Source organism: Cynara cardunculus, unplaced genomic scaffold (assembly GCF_001531365.2).
Source record: "Cynara cardunculus var. scolymus isolate 2C unplaced genomic scaffold, CcrdV1 Un_Scaffold_6193, whole genome shotgun sequence".
NCBI lineage: Eukaryota > Viridiplantae > Streptophyta > Magnoliopsida > Asterales > Asteraceae > Cynara > Cynara cardunculus.
In genome coordinates, this window is record NW_020202815.1 from 5,013 (window position 1) to 23,382 (window position 18,370).

At 36.4% G+C, this 18,370-nt stretch overlaps 2 protein-coding genes and 1 long non-coding RNA gene across 6 annotated transcripts; 1 reads left to right on the forward strand and 2 right to left on the reverse strand.

Annotated features, from left to right (window-relative positions):
• Window positions 1-4,850: 4,850 nt before the first annotated feature.
• LOC112504616 (proteinaceous RNase P 1, chloroplastic/mitochondrial-like) lies at window positions 4,851-8,347 on the forward strand. Its single transcript, XM_025108568.1, has 7 exons — window positions 4,851-6,468; window positions 6,552-6,641; window positions 6,730-6,911; window positions 6,978-7,098; window positions 7,288-7,356; window positions 7,498-7,627; window positions 7,751-8,347. Exons 1-7 carry the CDS (start codon window positions 4,861-4,863, stop codon window positions 7,960-7,962), a joined length of 2,412 nt encoding a protein of 803 aa, XP_024964336.1. The 5' UTR covers window positions 4,851-4,860; the 3' UTR covers window positions 7,963-8,347.
• Window positions 5,518-6,785, reverse strand: LOC112504617. Its single transcript, XR_003068232.1, has 3 exons — window positions 6,738-6,785; window positions 6,534-6,672; window positions 5,518-5,572 (listed from the first exon to the last, which is right to left on the reverse strand). It is a non-coding gene; the product is annotated as an uncharacterized LOC112504617 (long non-coding RNA).
• Window positions 8,232-16,022, reverse strand: LOC112504615 (subtilisin-like protease SBT6.1). Of its 4 annotated transcripts, none has more exons than XM_025108564.1 (10): window positions 15,343-16,022; window positions 13,763-13,891; window positions 13,506-13,658; window positions 13,129-13,245; window positions 12,084-12,268; window positions 11,252-11,515; window positions 9,737-10,805; window positions 8,821-9,318; window positions 8,556-8,616; window positions 8,232-8,476 (listed from the first exon to the last, which is right to left on the reverse strand). In XM_025108564.1, exons 1-10 carry the CDS (start codon window positions 15,946-15,948, stop codon window positions 8,385-8,387), a joined length of 3,174 nt encoding a protein of 1,057 aa, XP_024964332.1. In that variant the 5' UTR covers window positions 15,949-16,022; the 3' UTR covers window positions 8,232-8,384. The 4 variants fall into 4 exon arrangements, with proteins under 4 accessions (XP_024964332.1, XP_024964331.1, XP_024964333.1 ...); XM_025108563.1 differs by having other exon boundaries at window positions 8,332-8,476; window positions 8,821-9,321; XM_025108565.1 differs by lacking the exons at window positions 8,232-8,476; window positions 8,556-8,616 and having other exon boundaries at window positions 8,844-9,022; window positions 9,096-9,321.
• Window positions 16,023-18,370: the final 2,348 nt, after the last annotated feature.

Sequence of the window (18,370 nt, forward strand, 5' to 3'; positions counted from 1 at the left end):
TATCATGATCTATGTCGTCTCTGTTAGGGCTTGATGTCAAAGTCAAACAAGGGATCTATGAACACACATAAAAGGAACTTTAACAAAAAGTAATATTTTTCAAGAGTTGCTTGAAGAACCCTAAACCCTAAACCCTAAACCCTAAACCCTAAACCCTAAACCCTAAACCCTATATCCTTTAATGATTAGTTTGTATGTTCTTTAGGCAAAAGAAAATTATCAAGAAGTTATATCTGGTTCCAACAAAGGTTTGGTCATTAGGTTGCTTTTAAAAAATGATCTTGCATATTACAGCTTCTTTTTGAAGCTGAAATAGCAGACCCCCCTGCCCCCCAAAGATATGAAAAGCTAGAGGCAGCACCAAAATTGGAATCATATGACAATAATAYCCAATTATGAAACAAAATATTTGGTAAAGCATGAAGGATGATTCACCATTATTAGATATTAGGAAATTGTGAAAACAAACTCAAAAACCGAAGCTAACTGAAAGTACAATGGATTGTCTAATATCAAGCCAAAGAACATGGTGAGTTGAGGGATGTTTGGCGGAGAAAATGTTTAGGTGGATGGATTCCGAGGTGTAAAATAGACAATGACACACATTCAGACATTTATCAGTTTACAAAAACATAAAGTCTAATTGATCATGCTTTTAGACTAAAACGTCATCCTTTAACAATTAGAAACTAAACAAGACTTTACAAATAAGCATCTTTTCATAAAAAAACAACACCTTAGCAAGGAAACCAAACAAAACGTACCCGATATATCCCTTCAAAAGTAGGGTTTGGAAGTGACAGAATGAACAAAGAGCTTTTCTCTGTCCTGTTTCAGTGAATAAGTTTAGCAAGTGAAGTCATTAATTTTCGTTTCTCCCTTAGTATATACTCTGTTTTTATGGTAGTGTATTGCGTATGGTTTGCTTATTACTTTTGATATGTCGTGTTAGGTTACCAGTGGAGTTGAGCGCCTTGATAACAATGATGCCATTGCATAGTGCCATTGCATCAGCATGCTTAAAATCAGGCTTATCATTAGAATCTGAAAGCTGGGGATTGGTCCCTCAAGGTATGTTTTTTAACCCTTTATTTGTTATGCGATAGTAATTATTAACTCAAAATTGTGAATGGATGAGTAATCTATTAACTACCATTAGATCATCCTCTAAAGTTCCGGTTATTGTTAAATTTCAGGTTTCAATGAGAAATAATCTTTATAGAAATTTCAATGCATCATGTTTCCACAAATTATGATTGTATGAAATGGATTAAGGTACTTTTAGTTTATTAAGTTGTAACATAGCCATAAATGAAAAGGAACTCTCATCTCTTTTAATTAATAAGGGGTCATAGATAAGGAAAAAAAACATCCGGTACCTTTTCCATGTTTCCTTCCTTGATCATCCGGTCAAATTTCAACATGTGTAAAAACATGGGGCAATACATAACGGTAGGGGATGGTTATGTAAATGTAGGGGAGTACATATATAAACTAAGATAGAAAATACAAATGTTATTGTTAATAACTATGAAGAATCATAAGGTTGAAGCCATAAGTTTCTTATTTTTGTCTTTTGGCTAAGTTCTTAGGGCTCGTTGTGTTTGAACTTTGACGGAATGTTTTTGAGGGATTTGGTTTTCGTGAAAGGATTTGAAAATTTTGGAATGGAATTGAATTCCATTCTTTAGAAATAACTTATGAAAATTTAAAAATATTTTTTTTCTAATTACCTTTTTATTAATTGATTATTACAAAAAAAATGGTTTTAACATATTTTAAAACATTATTACAAACAAATTCTATGAAATCCCGCTAAATACCAACTTCCTCCATGGGATTTCAAATCCAAGCATTCTTTCAAATCAATTATAGGATTGAAATGGAATTCAACTTCAAATCCTGCAAACCAATCAGGACTCTATGGTTATTTCAAGTCGGGTATGCCCTATCACGTAATGGTCTAAATAATAATGTATTTTTTGATATTTCTAGATACATTATACGTTATTAGTATCATTTATTTGGTTCTAACATTCTTACATGATCGATATTGCAGGCATTTCAATGCCTTTATGACGACACCGTTCCTGAAGCAGATGTTCGTATGAGTAGGAACACAAGTCGAACAAGTTCCAACTTTCGAAATGTAATGTGACTTTAGGATATGAAAATGTTGTGTTCAATGCGTTATACAAGATTATATTTGCTCAATTTTCAATCCTTCTTTTGATTGTTTCCCATCAACCTGAGTTGCTTGTTGTTCGTTTGGAAAATAAAGCATGGAAGTTGTAGAAAGGATCTATGTTCATGGAACTAAACAGTTGGGCAGGTATTGTCTTGTCTTGTCGTTTTCTGGATATTTGTGCTCTTTATCCGAGCCGCTTACCTTTCGAACTCCTATTATAACAATGCTTAACTGCTCATCTATACACGGGCTTTAGGGTAGGTGCTTAACGATAAGAGTAAAAACTCTTTTACTTATTTTATTGGGTAACGTTCTCAAGTCAACCAACAAAATGGATTGTTGGGTAACGTCTCTTTATTTGGTAAGCGCTAACTGGGTAAGAGTCTTCTTCATTTAGGGGTCGGTTACTAAACGCTTACTTACCGGGTGATTTTTCTTACCGGATGAACAGGGCAAGGGCCAAGAATTTTACCCGGTAAAAGCGATGATAAGGATGGAGAGTCTTACCCGGTAAGTGAGGGTGAACGCTTACCAGGTAAATTGTTGTATATGATACGTTTTGATGTACTACAATCTTACTCAATAAAATAAATTATAGTGTTAGACCCCTAATGTTAAGCACTTACCGGGTAAGCATTTAGGTAAACGGCCCCTTAGTGTGTTTTTGGTATTTGAACAAGACAATTGTTCAATATTTTGTAAGAGAGGTTTTGTAATGACCAGTTTCATTTCTGTATTTTGATTATTTTATTAAATTATTAATGAAATAAATATTTTTTTATATCAAAATATATTGTTAGAAAATTTTCGCCAGGATGATTAAAAAGACACCATAATATGAAGTTTATTGATTTTCAATTTTATTTTATTTTATTATTAATAATTAATAAATTAACTAAAATATAGAAAACTATAAAAACAATATTTTGAGATCATTAAAATGAAAGTTTAAAGAGAATAAAATACGATAAATAGAATTAAAAGAGTGCATGAAAGATATTGATACGTTTGATGTTTTAGAAGAGAATTAAGTTTTATTTTGAAGAGAGATTGATAAAATATAGAATTGTTCCACTTTGTTATATTCTGTTATGCATCCCTTAACTACATGTCTGGTCGATACAACCTGAAATGTAATATGAGGGAGGGTATGCACACACTTGGAGTTGGGCGTGGCTTCGTTCTTGCTTTGAGCTCTCCAATCTTTCATCAATGCAATAAACAAAAAACGTAATGCTACTTGGGTAAGAAAATGCGAATTTGTCACACGAGATCGTCAAATTTGATCAATTTTCAATCTTTCTTTTCGAGAATTTCCGCATCAACCCAAGTTGCATGTTGTTCTTTGAAAATAAAAATAAGGTTGTAGAAAAAAAAAAAAAAAAAACTCCCATAAAACTAAACAATCTGACATGTTTTCTCTAGACAAGATGAGAAGCGTGAAAGTGTGAACCCTCCCATCTTGAAACCAAGAGATCGGGCTTTTGGGCGTGGGGGCACAATACCCCCAATCAAAAGTCGTAAAAGTTCGATATATTTTTTTAAGCCCAATTCTCATGTGTACTCCAATCTTCTTTCGTTGATACTCCCAACCTTCTCCTCCGATTGGTGCCCGCAACTTTCTTTCGACAACTCACTTTCCTCTGGGACCCACTAATTGATTTTGGTGTTGTAATTCTCAGCAATTTTAATGCCTTTTGAATGATTTCGATATTTAAGACCGGCATTTTTCTTTTGGGATATTGTTAAATTTGTCAGATTATACATTCTTTGTTGCCTTTAATGGTGTCCTACTAAGGATTTCCAAATAACCAAACACGTTAGATCCAAACCTCACACCCCTAACCTAAGTGTGTCTCCAGTCACGTGATTCTCCAGATGAACCACAGCCTAAATATCCATTTTTCACATGAAACTGGTTCCTATTTGTATTTGTTATTCATACTATGGGTAACATTGCCATTCAAGATCATTAAGCACATTAATGTAGGAGTATATGATCACTAGGCATTAGGGGGTGTTTGAGATTGCTTATAAAAAACAACTTATTGACTTATTTCGGTGTGATACCGGTAACAAACACTTTTGAATATTTAAATAAACAACTTATACCGGTGTCAAACCGGTAATAAGGAATTTTTGAAAAAGTTAAAACTCTTCTGACTTATAATAAGTTGATAAGTGTTTTTGTAAAAAAACATAAGTTGTTTCAAATAAGCAATCTCAAACACCCCCTGGATGCGAGTTCCCAAACGATCCTAATACATTACCTAGGAAAAGTTCCAAAAAAATTCAACTTTCATATTTAGAACGATTAAGTCACTAAATTTTTCTTTAAAGAAATAAATTCTTGAAGTTCCTAAAATTAAACAAAAAAGTCCTTGAAGTTCCTAAAATTGAACAAAAAAAACCCTTGAACTTACTAAGATCGAAAAAACCCAAGAAACTTTAATATTTTGCACGATTAAGACCCTAAATGATAAATCAAAAACTATGATGACAAATTTGTATTAGATGAATTCTAGGGATCGAAACCAAGAAAATCAGAAAAGCACTAGGACCAAAAATGAAGTTCACTCTAAAAAGAAAGAAGTGCACTAAAAATAATAAAAAGTTGAAGGGTATAAAATGAAACTATTACCTCATCAAAATATAAGGCCAATCCGAAAGTGATGGCAACCCTTTTCTGTGACCAAACGGGCCACAAAATGGCCTTCTCCTCCTCCTTCTCTTCCACTTTCAAACCTTGTTCCTTCACTCTCTGCAACTCCCCCTCTACTCTTTCTTCCAACTTCAACACTTTCTCCCATGGCTTTCTCATCTTATCACCTCACAAACTCTCACCATTTCTTCAACTTCAACCACACATCTCATCTCCCATGGAAACTAAAGCTTCAATCGCAGGACAACATTCAAAATCCGCAATTAGTCGAAGGATTATCGACAAAATCGAACGTGGGTTATCATCTAAAGATCAAAGGGTAGAGAAAAAACCAGTGGAAATTGACAAAAGGGTTGTTAAAGAGAAAGATAAGAATTCAAGAAACAGATTTGATTCTAAAAAGAAGAGATATAATGGTTCTGGGTCTTCATCTTTCAAGTCTAAAGATGAAAATACTGCGAAAAAATATGTGAAAATGGATAAGGGGGATGAGGGTGATGATCCAGGGATGAAGAAGAGGGTAAAAAGGTCAAAAAAGGGGAAATTTGAATCACCTGTAGTTGTGCTTCGTGTTGGTTTGGAAATTTGTTCGAAACGAGGGGATGTTATGGGTGCTATTGGAATTTATGATTTAGCAAAAAGAGAAGGTATAAAGTTAGGGCAATACCATTATGGTGTCATCTTGTATCTTTGTTCTTCAGCTGCTGTAGGTGTTGTTCAGCCTGCAAAAAGTGGGAGATCAGACACAATTTCGAGCAAAATCGAGTTATCCAACTATAATTCTGGGAATCTTGAAGAACCTACCAAGATTCATGTGGGATTAGAGACAGTTTTTCAGACCTTAGATGGATTGATTCGCTTGATAAACGATCACAAGGACTCGAATTATAGAAATGGGATTAGAGTAGGTGAGGATGTTAAAGAGTATACACTCAAAAGGGGTTTCGAAATCTATGAGGAAATGGTTTCTGATGAAATCCCTATGACTGAAGCAATCTTGACATCCTTAGCTAGAATGGCGATGTCTAGAGATAACGGTCAAATGGCATTCGATATGGTAAAGAAAATGAAAGATTTGGGGATAAACCCCAGATTACGATCATATGGACCTGCTTTATCTGTTTTTTGTAGAACTGGAAATCTTGAAAAGGCGTTTGAGGTCGAAGAACATATGTTATCTCATGGGGTTTTTCCAGAAGAGCCTGAATTGGAAGCACTTTTGAGAGTGAGTATTGAAGCTGGTAGAAATGATAAAGTTTATTACTTGTTGCATAAATTAAGAACAAGTGTAAGAAAAGTCTTGCCTTCTACTGCAGATGTGATTGAGAATTGGTTTAAAAGCACGACTGCTTCAAGAATTGGCAGAAGAAAATGGGATGAAGATTTGATAAACAAATCGGTTGAAAATGGAGGTGGAGGCTGGCATGGGCAAGGCTGGTTGGGTAAAGGAAAGTGGTCTGTAACGAGATCGTTTGTTGGAAAAGACGGATTATGTCAATGTTGTGGTGAGAAACTGGCGACCATCGATCTTGATCCGATAGAAACCGAAAGGTTTGCTGAATCAGTTGCTAGAATCGCTAAAGAAAGAGATAGAAATTCAAGCTTTGAGAAATTTCAAGTAAGAAAAGCTTGCAGATTCTGATCTTGAGAATGAAATGAAAACCGAAATGTTCTAATAGATACCTTTTTGTCCATTTGTAGAAATGGCTGGATTACTACGGACCATTTGAGGCAGTCGTAGATGGAGCAAATGTCGGTCTTTTCAGCCAGAGAAGATTCAAACCATCGAAGGCAAGTTGTGGTGATTGTTCATCAAGGATACCTGCAAGTTAAAGATTTATTTCTTTTCCATAAATGTATATTCTTGATGGATTTTTAGGTGAATACCATAGCAAATGGCATCAGGCAGATGCTTCCTTCCAAGAAATGGCCACTGGTTATCCTCCACAACAGGCGTGTAACCGGGGATAAGATGGATGAAGGGGTTAATAAGACGCTAGTCGAAAAGTGGAAAACTGCTGATGCACTCTACGCAACACCTACAGGGTCGAATGATGATTGGTAAGGTTCGATCTTTGTCACATTTTCTTGGTTCTTCTGCATTTATATGTTGATTCGTTTGCTCAGGTACTGGTTGTATGCAGCTATAAAGTCTAAGTGCTTACTTGTGACCAATGATGAAATGAGAGACCATTTGTTTCAACTCCTGGGGAATGATTTTTTCCCTAAATGGAAAGAAAGACATCAGGTGAGCAATAACTTCAAGATTGATAGATTTATGTCAATGATCTAATTTTGTGTCTATGAACTATGATGGCCTCACATTGAACCCATAGAATCAGAAAACCGATTGTGGTTTCTAGTTATGTCAGACTCTGTGTATTCGATCACCATAAGATTTTAAGCTAATTTGTTAACGATCTGTTTCTAATGGCAGGTGCGATTCAACTTTTCTGATACGGGTCCAGTGTATCACATGCCTCCTCCATGTTCAGTTGTGATTCAGGTTAGTGTTCTCAATTCTGTACTTATCTGCCAATGTTTTGGTGTCAATGAATGAGAGAAAGCTATAACCATAAAGTTGTATAGAATTTTGGATCGAATGAAAGATAAGATGCATTCCTCTAATTGTTTTGAAACTCACCAGGAGTCGAGAAAAGGCCATTGGCATATTCCTATTGCTTCAGAACAAGATTCTGAAGAGGAGAGAGTGTGGCTATGTGTTACGCGTGATACTTCTAGTAAAGCTAGCCAAGAATGTATCAGTGTAGCCAAAGGTAAATGTTAAGTTTGATTTTGGTGTTATTTATTGGTCCAAACCGGAGTTAAGAACCAGATCGCATCTTGTTCATTTTCTTGATAGAGCTAATTTGTTAACATGCTTAGTACTTGTTCACTAGAAATGGAAGGAAAGGGACTTACAGGGTCTGCTTCTGGAACTGAAGCACAGTCGAAGGATGGCAGCCATGATAGCTATAAGCAGACACCTCAAGAAATCTGTGGAAATCTAAAAGCTCTTTTGCAATATCATCCTGTAAATCAAGATACAATTTTGACACAAATCACATCAGCAGAGAAGCATGGTGACTGTGTTATAGAATTTCAAATATGATGTGTTATGGGTGTCTGACTTTTAAGCCCTTGACTTTGACCGACAAGCTGAACCAAGATTTTCTTGAAGAAACCTACAATTGCATTCTGGGATTCTGCCATTTAATTCTGTAAGGGTCATTTTTGTAAAAATACATGTCGAGGGGTCAAGTTTGCATGCATCCCACATCCATACTCTAGGTCTCTACTTTTTAGTGGGATATATTGAGTTGGTTTGGTCTTAATTAATGATCTAGTCTGGAACTGGATTAGGATATCTAAAATACCATCATTTTGCTGCATTTTCCGATTGGGATTTTGGTGCCTGGCAAAACCAGAAATAAAAGAGATTGTCGCACACAAACATTACTGCAAAATTTCTATTTATGCAAAACCAACTTTCATCTAGCATTACAAGAGTAGATTCGACTTCAAAACTTATGGCTAGAGGTTGGTGTAACGACTAGAGCTAGATCCTTTCCTTCTACGACGCCTCTTCTGTCTGATTCTCCAGAAATTTAGTAGGAGCAAAATCCCTGAAATTTTTAAGAAATCATGAACATCTGATGACAACAATTTACCATAACTTTTCCATCTTTTTATAAGTTCACTAACCTAAAACAGCAACAACAGCAGGTACAAGCCAGTGACTTGGAAATACAACGGGTGCGTCCAGCTGTAAAAAGGAACGAATGTAATCAAACCGACTAATATATGTTGCCATCCGTTTTGTGGGTATCATCGTCTTTGTTTTTCTTCACACGGTATGACATAAAATGAAAAAATTGAATACTAAATGATACAAATGAATAGCAGCGAAACTTTCTGTTTTGTTGTTTTATTTTCTGGGAAATCATTGGAGTAAGGTTGAGTTACTTACATCATCTCTGTACAGCAAGCCAAGGAACTTGTTGCCTGAAGAATTCTCCTTGTTTTTGTCAAGGACCTTGGGACCCTTTGTGATGGAGATATCAGCTGAAGAATTCAGCCCCCTGCCAAGATCAATTGCTTTATACCCTGGCAATCTACGATTTCGTCCTCTGACCTGTAGGCCATACCCCTTTGTTCCCCACACATCAAACCTGGAATCACTCCTGCAGGTCAATTCTTTCCCAAAAACTGCAGAATATGTTGAGAAATTCAAATCAGTCCTACGGGATGGCAACTGATCGTCATCTAGGTGCAAAGGCACTTTTTGTTTCACTGAATTTGAGAACAGCACCGGGTCTTTGATATTTCTGCCTGTGAATTCTAGTATTTTCCGTAAAAGCCAATAACAGTTGGTAACCATATGGCTGCTGTCCAAACAATTGGAATCCCCATATACAGCAATTCGACTCCCTCCCAACTCCACTAGGCCCAGAATAGCCGAATCAGCCTGCTAGATTCAGACACACCATGACTTAGTGATTTAGCAACAATCAATATATGCCGAAAATAGCAAATGTTACAGAAAGTTGAAATTAAAATAACAGAACTAAGTTGATCACCAACCAGGTACATCTCAACAAGCAACTCAACATAATGGTTTTCAAGAGATAAAAATCAAATGTTTCCCATAGACTTATGTTTATTTACCATGGGGAAGGTTTCATTTGAAACCATGAGAACCAACTATTCATGATGAATAAATGCATGATATTCATGATAAAAAATATTCATGAATATTTAGGTATATTCATCACACATAATTCATGTATAGTTGGTTCTCGTGGTTCTAAATATTTACGGATCCTAAATGAACTTTCCCCTATTTACGATGGCAGGAAGATAGTAGGAAGGATGAGTTTGCTTACATTATCGGTACCAGATGCTAGGAAACTATGTGTGGCACCACTCTCTGAGCTGTCATAAAAGGGGAAACTGTGCACATACCCACCACCAGGGAATTTGGCAATGTTTGTCCCAGATGCATACCTGATCAGCTCATCGTTTATATTGAAATCACCATTTAGAATTCTATCTCCAAAAGCAATACCAAATGGTGCCAACAGATCATTCAATGCAGGGATATTCGCTCCACCGGTAACAGGGGTCCACCAGCTTCGTGTATTATCATCAAAAAACCTCATTTTGACCATTGTGTCAACATTGTACCAATCGGCAAATACAACCAAACTGAGTCCGTTATTTACAACATCATCTCTCAGCTTTTGAATCTCTTCTTCGAAATATTCATCTTCAAGATCCACCAGCAAAAGAGTCCCATACTGGCGAGCATCAAAGCACGTCAGAGGTGAACCAAGTGTTTCAACATAGTATCCTGCATCTCTCAACATGTTGAACATAATATGGAAATTGGTATGCAGATGATCCCCATGCCAGTCAAGAATGTCATTGCGGACATCCAAGGAGTCTCTTGGAATGTAACCGGGAGGGTATTTAATACTATGAAATTGATCCCACAGAACCCGCATTGATCTTGGAGGAGTTGGAACCACTTTCAATTTCAAATGCAGCACACAGGTACTGTGTCGAAAGGACTTCTCCCCTAAAGCAGGAGGGCTGTATATCTTCACTGTTACGTTGCCCTCAATCTCTCCAGAGAACTGAGCTCCTTCTTCCTTGATTTGCATGTGCAATGCAAGATACCCGGTCCACGGCCAAATTACGTCAGAATAAGTGAAATGAATGCTGAGAAGATTGCTTTCCTCATTTGCAGGATGCCATACTGGTCGACTTTCAACATAGCCAATTACACCCATTCCATTAAGTATGGTAGTGTTGAAAAGAACAGGCATTGCATCCGCATACAGTGGTTGTTGGCAAAATGGCCAGGAATAAGGGCAGTCTGTATAATCAAGAACACTTGGGAAGATGCTTGCTCGAGGCTTGTAGCACTTCAGTATTTCATATGATTCTAACCTAATATAGCATAAGGTTAGAGATGCTGCAACAACAATCCAGGTATTGTTTGATGGAAGTGTTTCAATACCGGTCAAATATCTAAAATACCAGAAGTTAATGACAAGAAAATTGGAATCTTATTAGGACAAAAATAAAGTAATCAGTATTTTGTAATGGTTACTGATGGGAAAAGAGAAGTTTGGATTAAATATTTTTGCTAAAAAAGTGAAGAGTGCAATTATTTTGGTACATCCAGAAAAGGAAATTGCTGCACCTATTTAGAGAAACTCTTACTCCCTGTCTTAACAGGTACAGCAATCTAGTGGTACCCATCGGATTACCATCAGAGCCCAGCCTCCCAGGAGGTCTAAGGGTAAAAACCTCACCAAAGGAGAGGAGGGTGCTTGAGTATTTGCTATATATAAAATATTATATACTTCAAAAAGAAAAAGAAAAAAACTCACAGATCAACCCTGCCTGCACCCTGCTCATACATATTAGGACCAGAAAGCTTTGCAGCCCCCTCAACTAGAGCTTGTTTCATGCTTGCTGGGTTTAGGATTTGTTTTCGATCACTTTCAGGGATGACACTGACGAGGAGGCACACTACACCAGCAACCACAGGACTTGCCACACTGGTTCCTGACAAGGTTTTACAACCTGTGCTAATCTTGGATCCCATAATTTCTCGTCCATAGGCAACAACATCTGGTTTAACGCGTCCATATCTAGTTTATGGACATAAGTTCAAAAAAATTGTCAGTGTAGACAACAGGCATAATTATATCCTTACATTTGAATTGGAACTATCCTGGAATATGATAACCACTTGAAATAATATAAAAATAGATTGCAGATAACATGCTCTTCAGGATAAACAAATATGAATAATAAAAAGAGAACAGAAGTAAGATGCTTCCAAGGGATTACTTGCCAAATGTAGAAGGTTTGTAAGAAATTGGATGAGAAGTGGCCATATGAAATTTGACAATTGCCATAATAGAGTGGTATCATACCATTCACATGCCCAGGAAGAGTCAAAGGTCCAAACAGTGATCAAAGTAATCACAGAGACCAATCAAACACATTTCCCCATATAAGTATTATTAAGGAAGGGGAAAGAATAAGAGAAGTCACATTTTCATCAAGTGAGAGCTGCAAGCAGTTTAATACCATCTCAAATCAACACATCACTACCTTAAGCCTGTTAAAACATGATGCAGCTGGTAGTAAATTTACGTTTTGTACAACAATGAAAACAAGACAAACAAAAGGCAAATTTAGATGGATGATTACCCATGAGGAATCTCCCAAGTGCTCATGCCACGTGATGAAAATGAAGCAATATGATCGTTATAATCTATACCACCAACACCAATAACATCACTTTGATCAGCGGGATTGTTGAGAGTACCATAAAGTGGTCCATCATTTCCAATTGCAGAGACCATTATTATATTGCTGGCTGTCAATTCCAGCACCTGGTAAACCAATTGTAGTGATAAGGTTAGTAACAAGCATCAATAAATGTTGATAAGAACATTCAGGTACAACCACAAAAAACCTACGATGCAAAGTGTTTTGTCATAATATCCATATGCATGCAAGTACCATGTTTTAAAATCCGCAAAAAATGTATAAGCACAATATCAACATGTGTGAAAAAATCCGAAAGCATGTATCATCCTCAATAAGATCTAGATTATCGAGAAAGATCCTTTCATATGCATAAAGGTGTTCTCTGTTCTCTAACTAATCCAAGTAAGTGTACCGGGTCAAGCATGGCAAGAACAAAAGGTCCAGACAGCTGTTGCGAACTAAAGCAGCATTCTAATTTCTAAGTTAAATCTAATGGGTAGTCTAGAGGAATTAATAGAGGTGTACATAGGATGAAGGAACTCAAGGAAGATATGCAAGTATAACATGGTGAAAACTATATAATTATTTTGGTCCCATCACACAAATCTCATAAGTATCGGTTATACCCTGGGCCAAATAGTCAAATAAGCAGGCTGAGGTACAAGTAGGTGAGGCATATATAGTAAGTCGGTGAGTAGCTGTACTTGGCATAAATAAGGGGCTGGAGGTGAGAAGAGGACATCGATCAGTTTTGGTGAGTTTGTTTTGGCGAAAGCATTGGGAGAGACCTGAGCCTCTCCAAAGCTACACCTATTCTAATAATCCAATTGATACCAATTACAATTATGTTTACTCAAATTGGTCCAGTGTACATCAGCATATATAATCTATGTACGCAATAGCTCAGTTGTCTTGCAGCATGTAATTAGAAAGTATCAAGCTAGGGTATGCATTCCTAGGAATATGTCAAATAGATTCTCACCTTCTCTACAAATGGAAGATCCAAGTAATCAGGGCCTCCAATGCTCAAGTTTAGAACATCCATATTGCTTGCTATTGCATAATTAAACGCATCTAGAAACCATGACGTGTATGACACCTGCAATAAGCTGAATAGAAACTTATCATTCTCTTAAAAAAATCATAAAGTTCAAATGGTAATGGAGAGAAGAGATCACATCTGAAAGGGCTGAGAAATACTGCGCCAAACTAGCAAGACTCTACCAAGACCTCAAACTTCAGGCCATTCATCAAAAATCTAACAATAGTCTCTTACTCCTTCAATACCGTAAGAATCATAAGAGCTACTCTCATAATAATTGATGATATATTTATGAGAAACTGTACATTATGCATTACCTGTGCATCTGTAAACACACGGAAAGCATAAATCTCTGTGTCTGGTGCAAAACCAAGGCATTCTGCATCTTCACCAGCAATCACTCCAGCAACAAACGTACCATGTCCAAGATTATCATTTAAAGTATCTTCATTGGTCCAATTGGTGCGCTCCTGACATTGTATATAAAAGAAAATGTTAGATTTTTACCAAATAAATTTGCAAATTCAACCAATGTTACAGTATAGTTCCATGAAAGGTACATTGCCAGTAAAACCTTGATATTACGGAAATGTGGATGATCAGAACGAATTCCAGTATCAAATATAGCCATCCTAACTTTTGCCCCAGTGTACCCTTTTGACCAAAGTGCATCTGCTCCAAACAAGGACGTAACTTGAGATTTCTGCAGGGAAGGTATACAAATCACACTATGTGGACGTTCAAAATACACTACGAGCATCTCAAGGGAAAACTAAAATGTGCATTAATTATTTATTTGTAAATCCTAATAATTAAAAAAATTCCATCATAAAGAAAAACAAGATTATAGCTTGTGGTACATGCATCGCAATCCTCCTCGTCTACAAAATGCATCCATTTAAAGCCTAAAACGATCAATTCTCATAGCAATGACTTCAACTTCAGTATCATGCAAGACCTAGTTTTTAGCATGCTCTAATCTAAAAAATAAGGTTGTCGCCATCTCCATCAGCTATACCAACGGGAATCCAACTTTTCAACACCATCCAAACCTCGATTCAGAAACTCTTTCCAAAATCTATCACATAAGCACAGCGAAGAAAATCGTGGATGCTTTTTTTGCTAGATTACTCAAACTATAACTGCATGATAAATTAACGTGTGAATCTCACCTAAAGACGCAATAATCACAGTCATATTAAATCCATCGTTTCATCATCGCATGCATTCAGTTACATAAGATCTTCCAATCAAAATTCTTCTCAAACAATATTGGTATAATGCATGCACTTTGCCATGTCAAAAATGTGGTAACACCACGCCATCTGTCCAACTGGTAGATAAGTAAAACCTATTTGGTCAAACAACCTCTAAGCCACGTTTAACAATCACCATCTGATGCTTTCCATTAAACTTTCTCATACTTGTAATCACTTCCATAATGCGTGGTTAACATTCATTACCATTGTACTTGGCCTTAGCTTTCAATAAACAACCATTGTAGTTTCAAAAATCCCGGGGAAAAAAAAAGAGAGAGCGCTGTACTTGGAAAACTTCTGACGTATTTCACAGAAGCTTCTACAGCTACAATTGTTTTTTGTGTTTGAAAGATAAAACCAAAAGCAATTGTTGGAACTGCTCAAGCCTTCGAGTTTCCAAGTAAGATGGTTTTTTACAGCTTCCATACGGACCTTCTTGAAAGCAGATGTTTGCAACCATAAATCTAGGTCAAACACCTCACAGCATACTCGTTTCCAATCCAGTTGACGGGAAGTACTACTCCTTGCCAGGTTAACGTTGGACAAACACAATTTTGTTGATGAAATAACACACTTTATAGTTGTTCCATACAAGCACATAAAGTTGATGACATATATTTCAGTTTCCCCATATAGCCTTGTCATATACAAGTTCCATACAATCCTCTAGCTTCCCCTGCTCCCTTTGTGTTCCCCTATAATTTCCCATGGATTTCATTTCCAACCTACCCCAACCATTTCACACTATAAGCTTGATCGAAATTTAACTTGTTAATTCTTTCCCTTATATATCCTGATTTGCCTAATAAAACACCCTAAGAAATTCGACATTCTAATCGCGTAGTACTGTCAGTTCAACAAAAATACGTCATCAACAAAAATTCACTCAAATTACCTGTGATAGAAGATGCCTTTGCCAATCAATTGTCTGGTTACTAGTCGCCGCCGCAGCCACATTATCCTCACCATCACCAAACGACATGGAAGTAAAGATCTTCCCAGGCCTCTTCCTCCCATCAGAAAACGCTCCGACTCTCTCATGTCTTTCCTTCTTGTTTCTACCAAGAAGGTTCCGTAACTGATAGCTCGAATCAACCCTGACATCTTTCACCATCTTCAGCCTCTCAAACTGCCCGATGATGGAATTCGCCGCCTCATCATCGATCTCCACGACTCCAAAGTCCGTCGGGAATCTAGAGGCAGGGTTGTTTCTGTTAATCCATTCCCAAGACAAAGACCCCTCAAACTTCTCCTTCGTGTTCTGCTCGAGATACTCCTTGTGATGTTCCGCTTTCTTGTATTCGATAAATCTAACTATGTAATTTCTCCGAACAACCGATTCTTGCTCTTGTGATAGCGATGACGCAGGTTCTGGTTTAGGGGTTAGGGTTTGGTTCTGAGGAGATTTGTTGACATGGAAAAGGGAGACTGAGATGAGGAAGACGATGAGAGAGACACTGAAAATTGAGATTTTAAATCTGTGTGCAATCGTCTTCATCATTTTGTCGCCTGCGTTTGATTGAATTGATCGGAATGATCCCTCATCGGAGTCGGCAATAGAGGTTGATTTTGAATCTCCGATCCGGTCCCTTTCGGTAAACACTCGACGGAAAAACGAACCTTAAATTGTTTGCCGTCATGAAGCTTTTCCTTTAAACTCCCTCTACTTTATATTTATTTCAAAATTTTGTTAAAACTAATTTTTATTGCAAAACTAGTCCTTCGTTCATCGATAATAAAACCGAAACCGTTGTATTATTCTTCCGATTTACCGAAATGATAAGTTTTTTTTACGAAGACCGTTAAAAGAGTTTCATGAATCAGATACGATTGTACGCATGTCATTTAAGGGTCTTAATATTGTTTCCGTTATGGAGGTTGAGACTAATAGAAGATGAGTCGGTCCCGAGTCTAAAGAAACGTTAACGAACTCAACTTACAGTGGAAGATGATGGTGAAAATAAATCGTATTCTAACTTCTCCTCGTCTAGCTGTCATCCGAACGTATTACCTTTTCTACATGAATCAAAGGACTTTGTATAACATATAATATTGTTCCTCGTTTTAAATTCAACGTGTTTCTTTTTATATCCTTCTTCACTGTTCTATTTTGAGTTTTGAAGCACGTGCCCTGAAATCATCAGGGTTTGAACGATTTTGTTTTTTGGCGAATGCCCAATCGAATTTATCGGGTCATGTAGTAACAAGATTCAAGTCTATCGGTCTGTTAAGATGTTTCAGCTGCATACATCACTGCATTTGTACTTGACACCTATCATAATATTAAACGGCTCATCTTGCCGTGACATTCTCTTGTATTTGATGCAAACAAAGAATTAATTCATTGTTTAGCCGAACGCGGATAAAAGAAACATTTTTTTTAGTCAAAGACCTTCCAGCCTAGTGGTAAAGGCTTGGGCATGGCATAGTCATGAACCCAAGTTCGAGCCCTGGGAGGGGAGTGTTGGCGACATTTAAGTGGGGCCATGTTTAGCCTCCAAATTTGCCGGGGATTAGTCGGGCTTTTACTCGTCAACTTGTGTGATTCTTCTACTTCTGAGACTTTTTGATCCACTGTAACGTGTTATTTATGGTAGAACACAAACATTCATCAATGTTGAATATTGCAACGTCTTGAAGCATCTCCGGATGTTATGTTGTAATTTTTCTAAAATAAAGTATCAAAATTCAAAAAATTAAAAAAAAAAATTACATCTAACTCGAACAGTTACTCTATTTTGATATTTATAGTATTAATTATGTTATTAAAATATTAAATAATTTAATAAAATATTATTTCCACTCTTATATAGAGTTTTAGAGATTTTTCTAAATTAAAAAAATCATATTCTCTTTTTTTTTTTTTTACCATACAATATAACGTAGCTGTTGGAGCACGAAAATTCTCATAAATCACCAAAAATTCTATTATAACATAATTGGTGTAGATGCTCTTATTGTTTTTCTAAGGCATAAATGTGTTTATTAAAACTCACGGTAAAAGGTCGTTTATGAAATACTTACTGAATCAGTTATTATCGGGTGAGCATAGCAAATACTGATAATCTTATAGACAGTGAAATTAATGATTTTTACTCGTTTAACGCTTACCCATAATTGTTTGAAATGAATGCTTGAAACAAATTGTTTAAAATGTATTCAACATTATGGAAATAATATTGAGTTGGATACCGCTTCACTCATCACGTCAACATGATAACCGGTTAATGCTTCAACCAGTTACCCGAGTACTTAAATGTTTACAACTTTACATCTTATGTACCAAAATGGAAGTTTTAAAATAATAATCAAGTTAAGGTACGTTACTTTTTCATACAATTTGCCATTTTTGATATTACAACATTAATTATATTATTAAAATATTTTAATCTTGTGCTTTCATACAATGCTTCACTCATTGTGCTTTCGATCGTTTGGGATGCATTTTCGTTGTTGGTGTGGGTGTTTTGGTTTAGTCATTCGTTTGTTTTGGGGCTTTTGTCTTTGCTCGTCGGTTTATTCAACCTTAGATTCCAACACAAAAATAGAACTCGGCGCAAGTATACACCTCGAACTACTGTCGTCTCGTAACAAGTAATAATGGTAAAAAGTACCAGATTTATMGTTCSCACAGAGATAGCTTGTAAAGTTATTTCAAAAAGTCCAGTTTATAAAAACTAATTTCAGAAGGCGAAATGAGGGATTTGATTTATCTAAAACTGGGTGGTTTAATTAACACTAAGAAAATGATCAATCTTAAAAAGAAGCACAGGGTGCAACAGTTGATTAAGACATTTAAACAAATGATTCAGTAAAAAGGTGACATAGCATTCCTGTCATAATTATCTAAAATCAAGAAATGATTTTATATTACTACGACAGTATCAACTATCGGGTCAGACGGCCTCCCAAGAGCACACACC

What these genes read in the sequence shown, in the direction of transcription:
- LOC112504616 (XM_025108568.1), top strand. Translation starts at nt 4,861, where the DNA reads ATGGCAACCCTTTTCTGTGACCAAACGGGCCACAAAATGGCCTTCTCC. An exon ending in CAAGCTTTGAGAAATTTCAA is followed by an intron (nt 6,469 to 6,551) that starts GTAAGAAAAGCT and finishes GTCCATTTGTAG; the next exon opens with AAATGGCTGGATTACTACGG. An exon ending in GAAGATTCAAACCATCGAAG is followed by an intron (nt 6,642 to 6,729) that starts GCAAGTTGTGGT and finishes ATGGATTTTTAG; the next exon opens with GTGAATACCATAGCAAATGG.
- LOC112504615 (XM_025108563.1), bottom strand. Translation starts at nt 15,948, where the DNA reads ATGATGAAGACGATTGCACACAGATTTAAAATCTCAATTTTCAGTGTC. An exon ending in AAAGGCATCTTCTATCACAG is followed by an intron (nt 13,892 to 15,342) that starts GTAATTTGAGTG and finishes CCTTCCCTGCAG; the next exon opens with AAATCTCAAGTTACGTCCTT. An exon ending in ACTTGGGAGATTCCTCATGG is followed by an intron (nt 11,516 to 12,083) that starts GTAATCATCCAT and finishes TCCATAAACTAG; the next exon opens with ATATGGACGCGTTAAACCAG.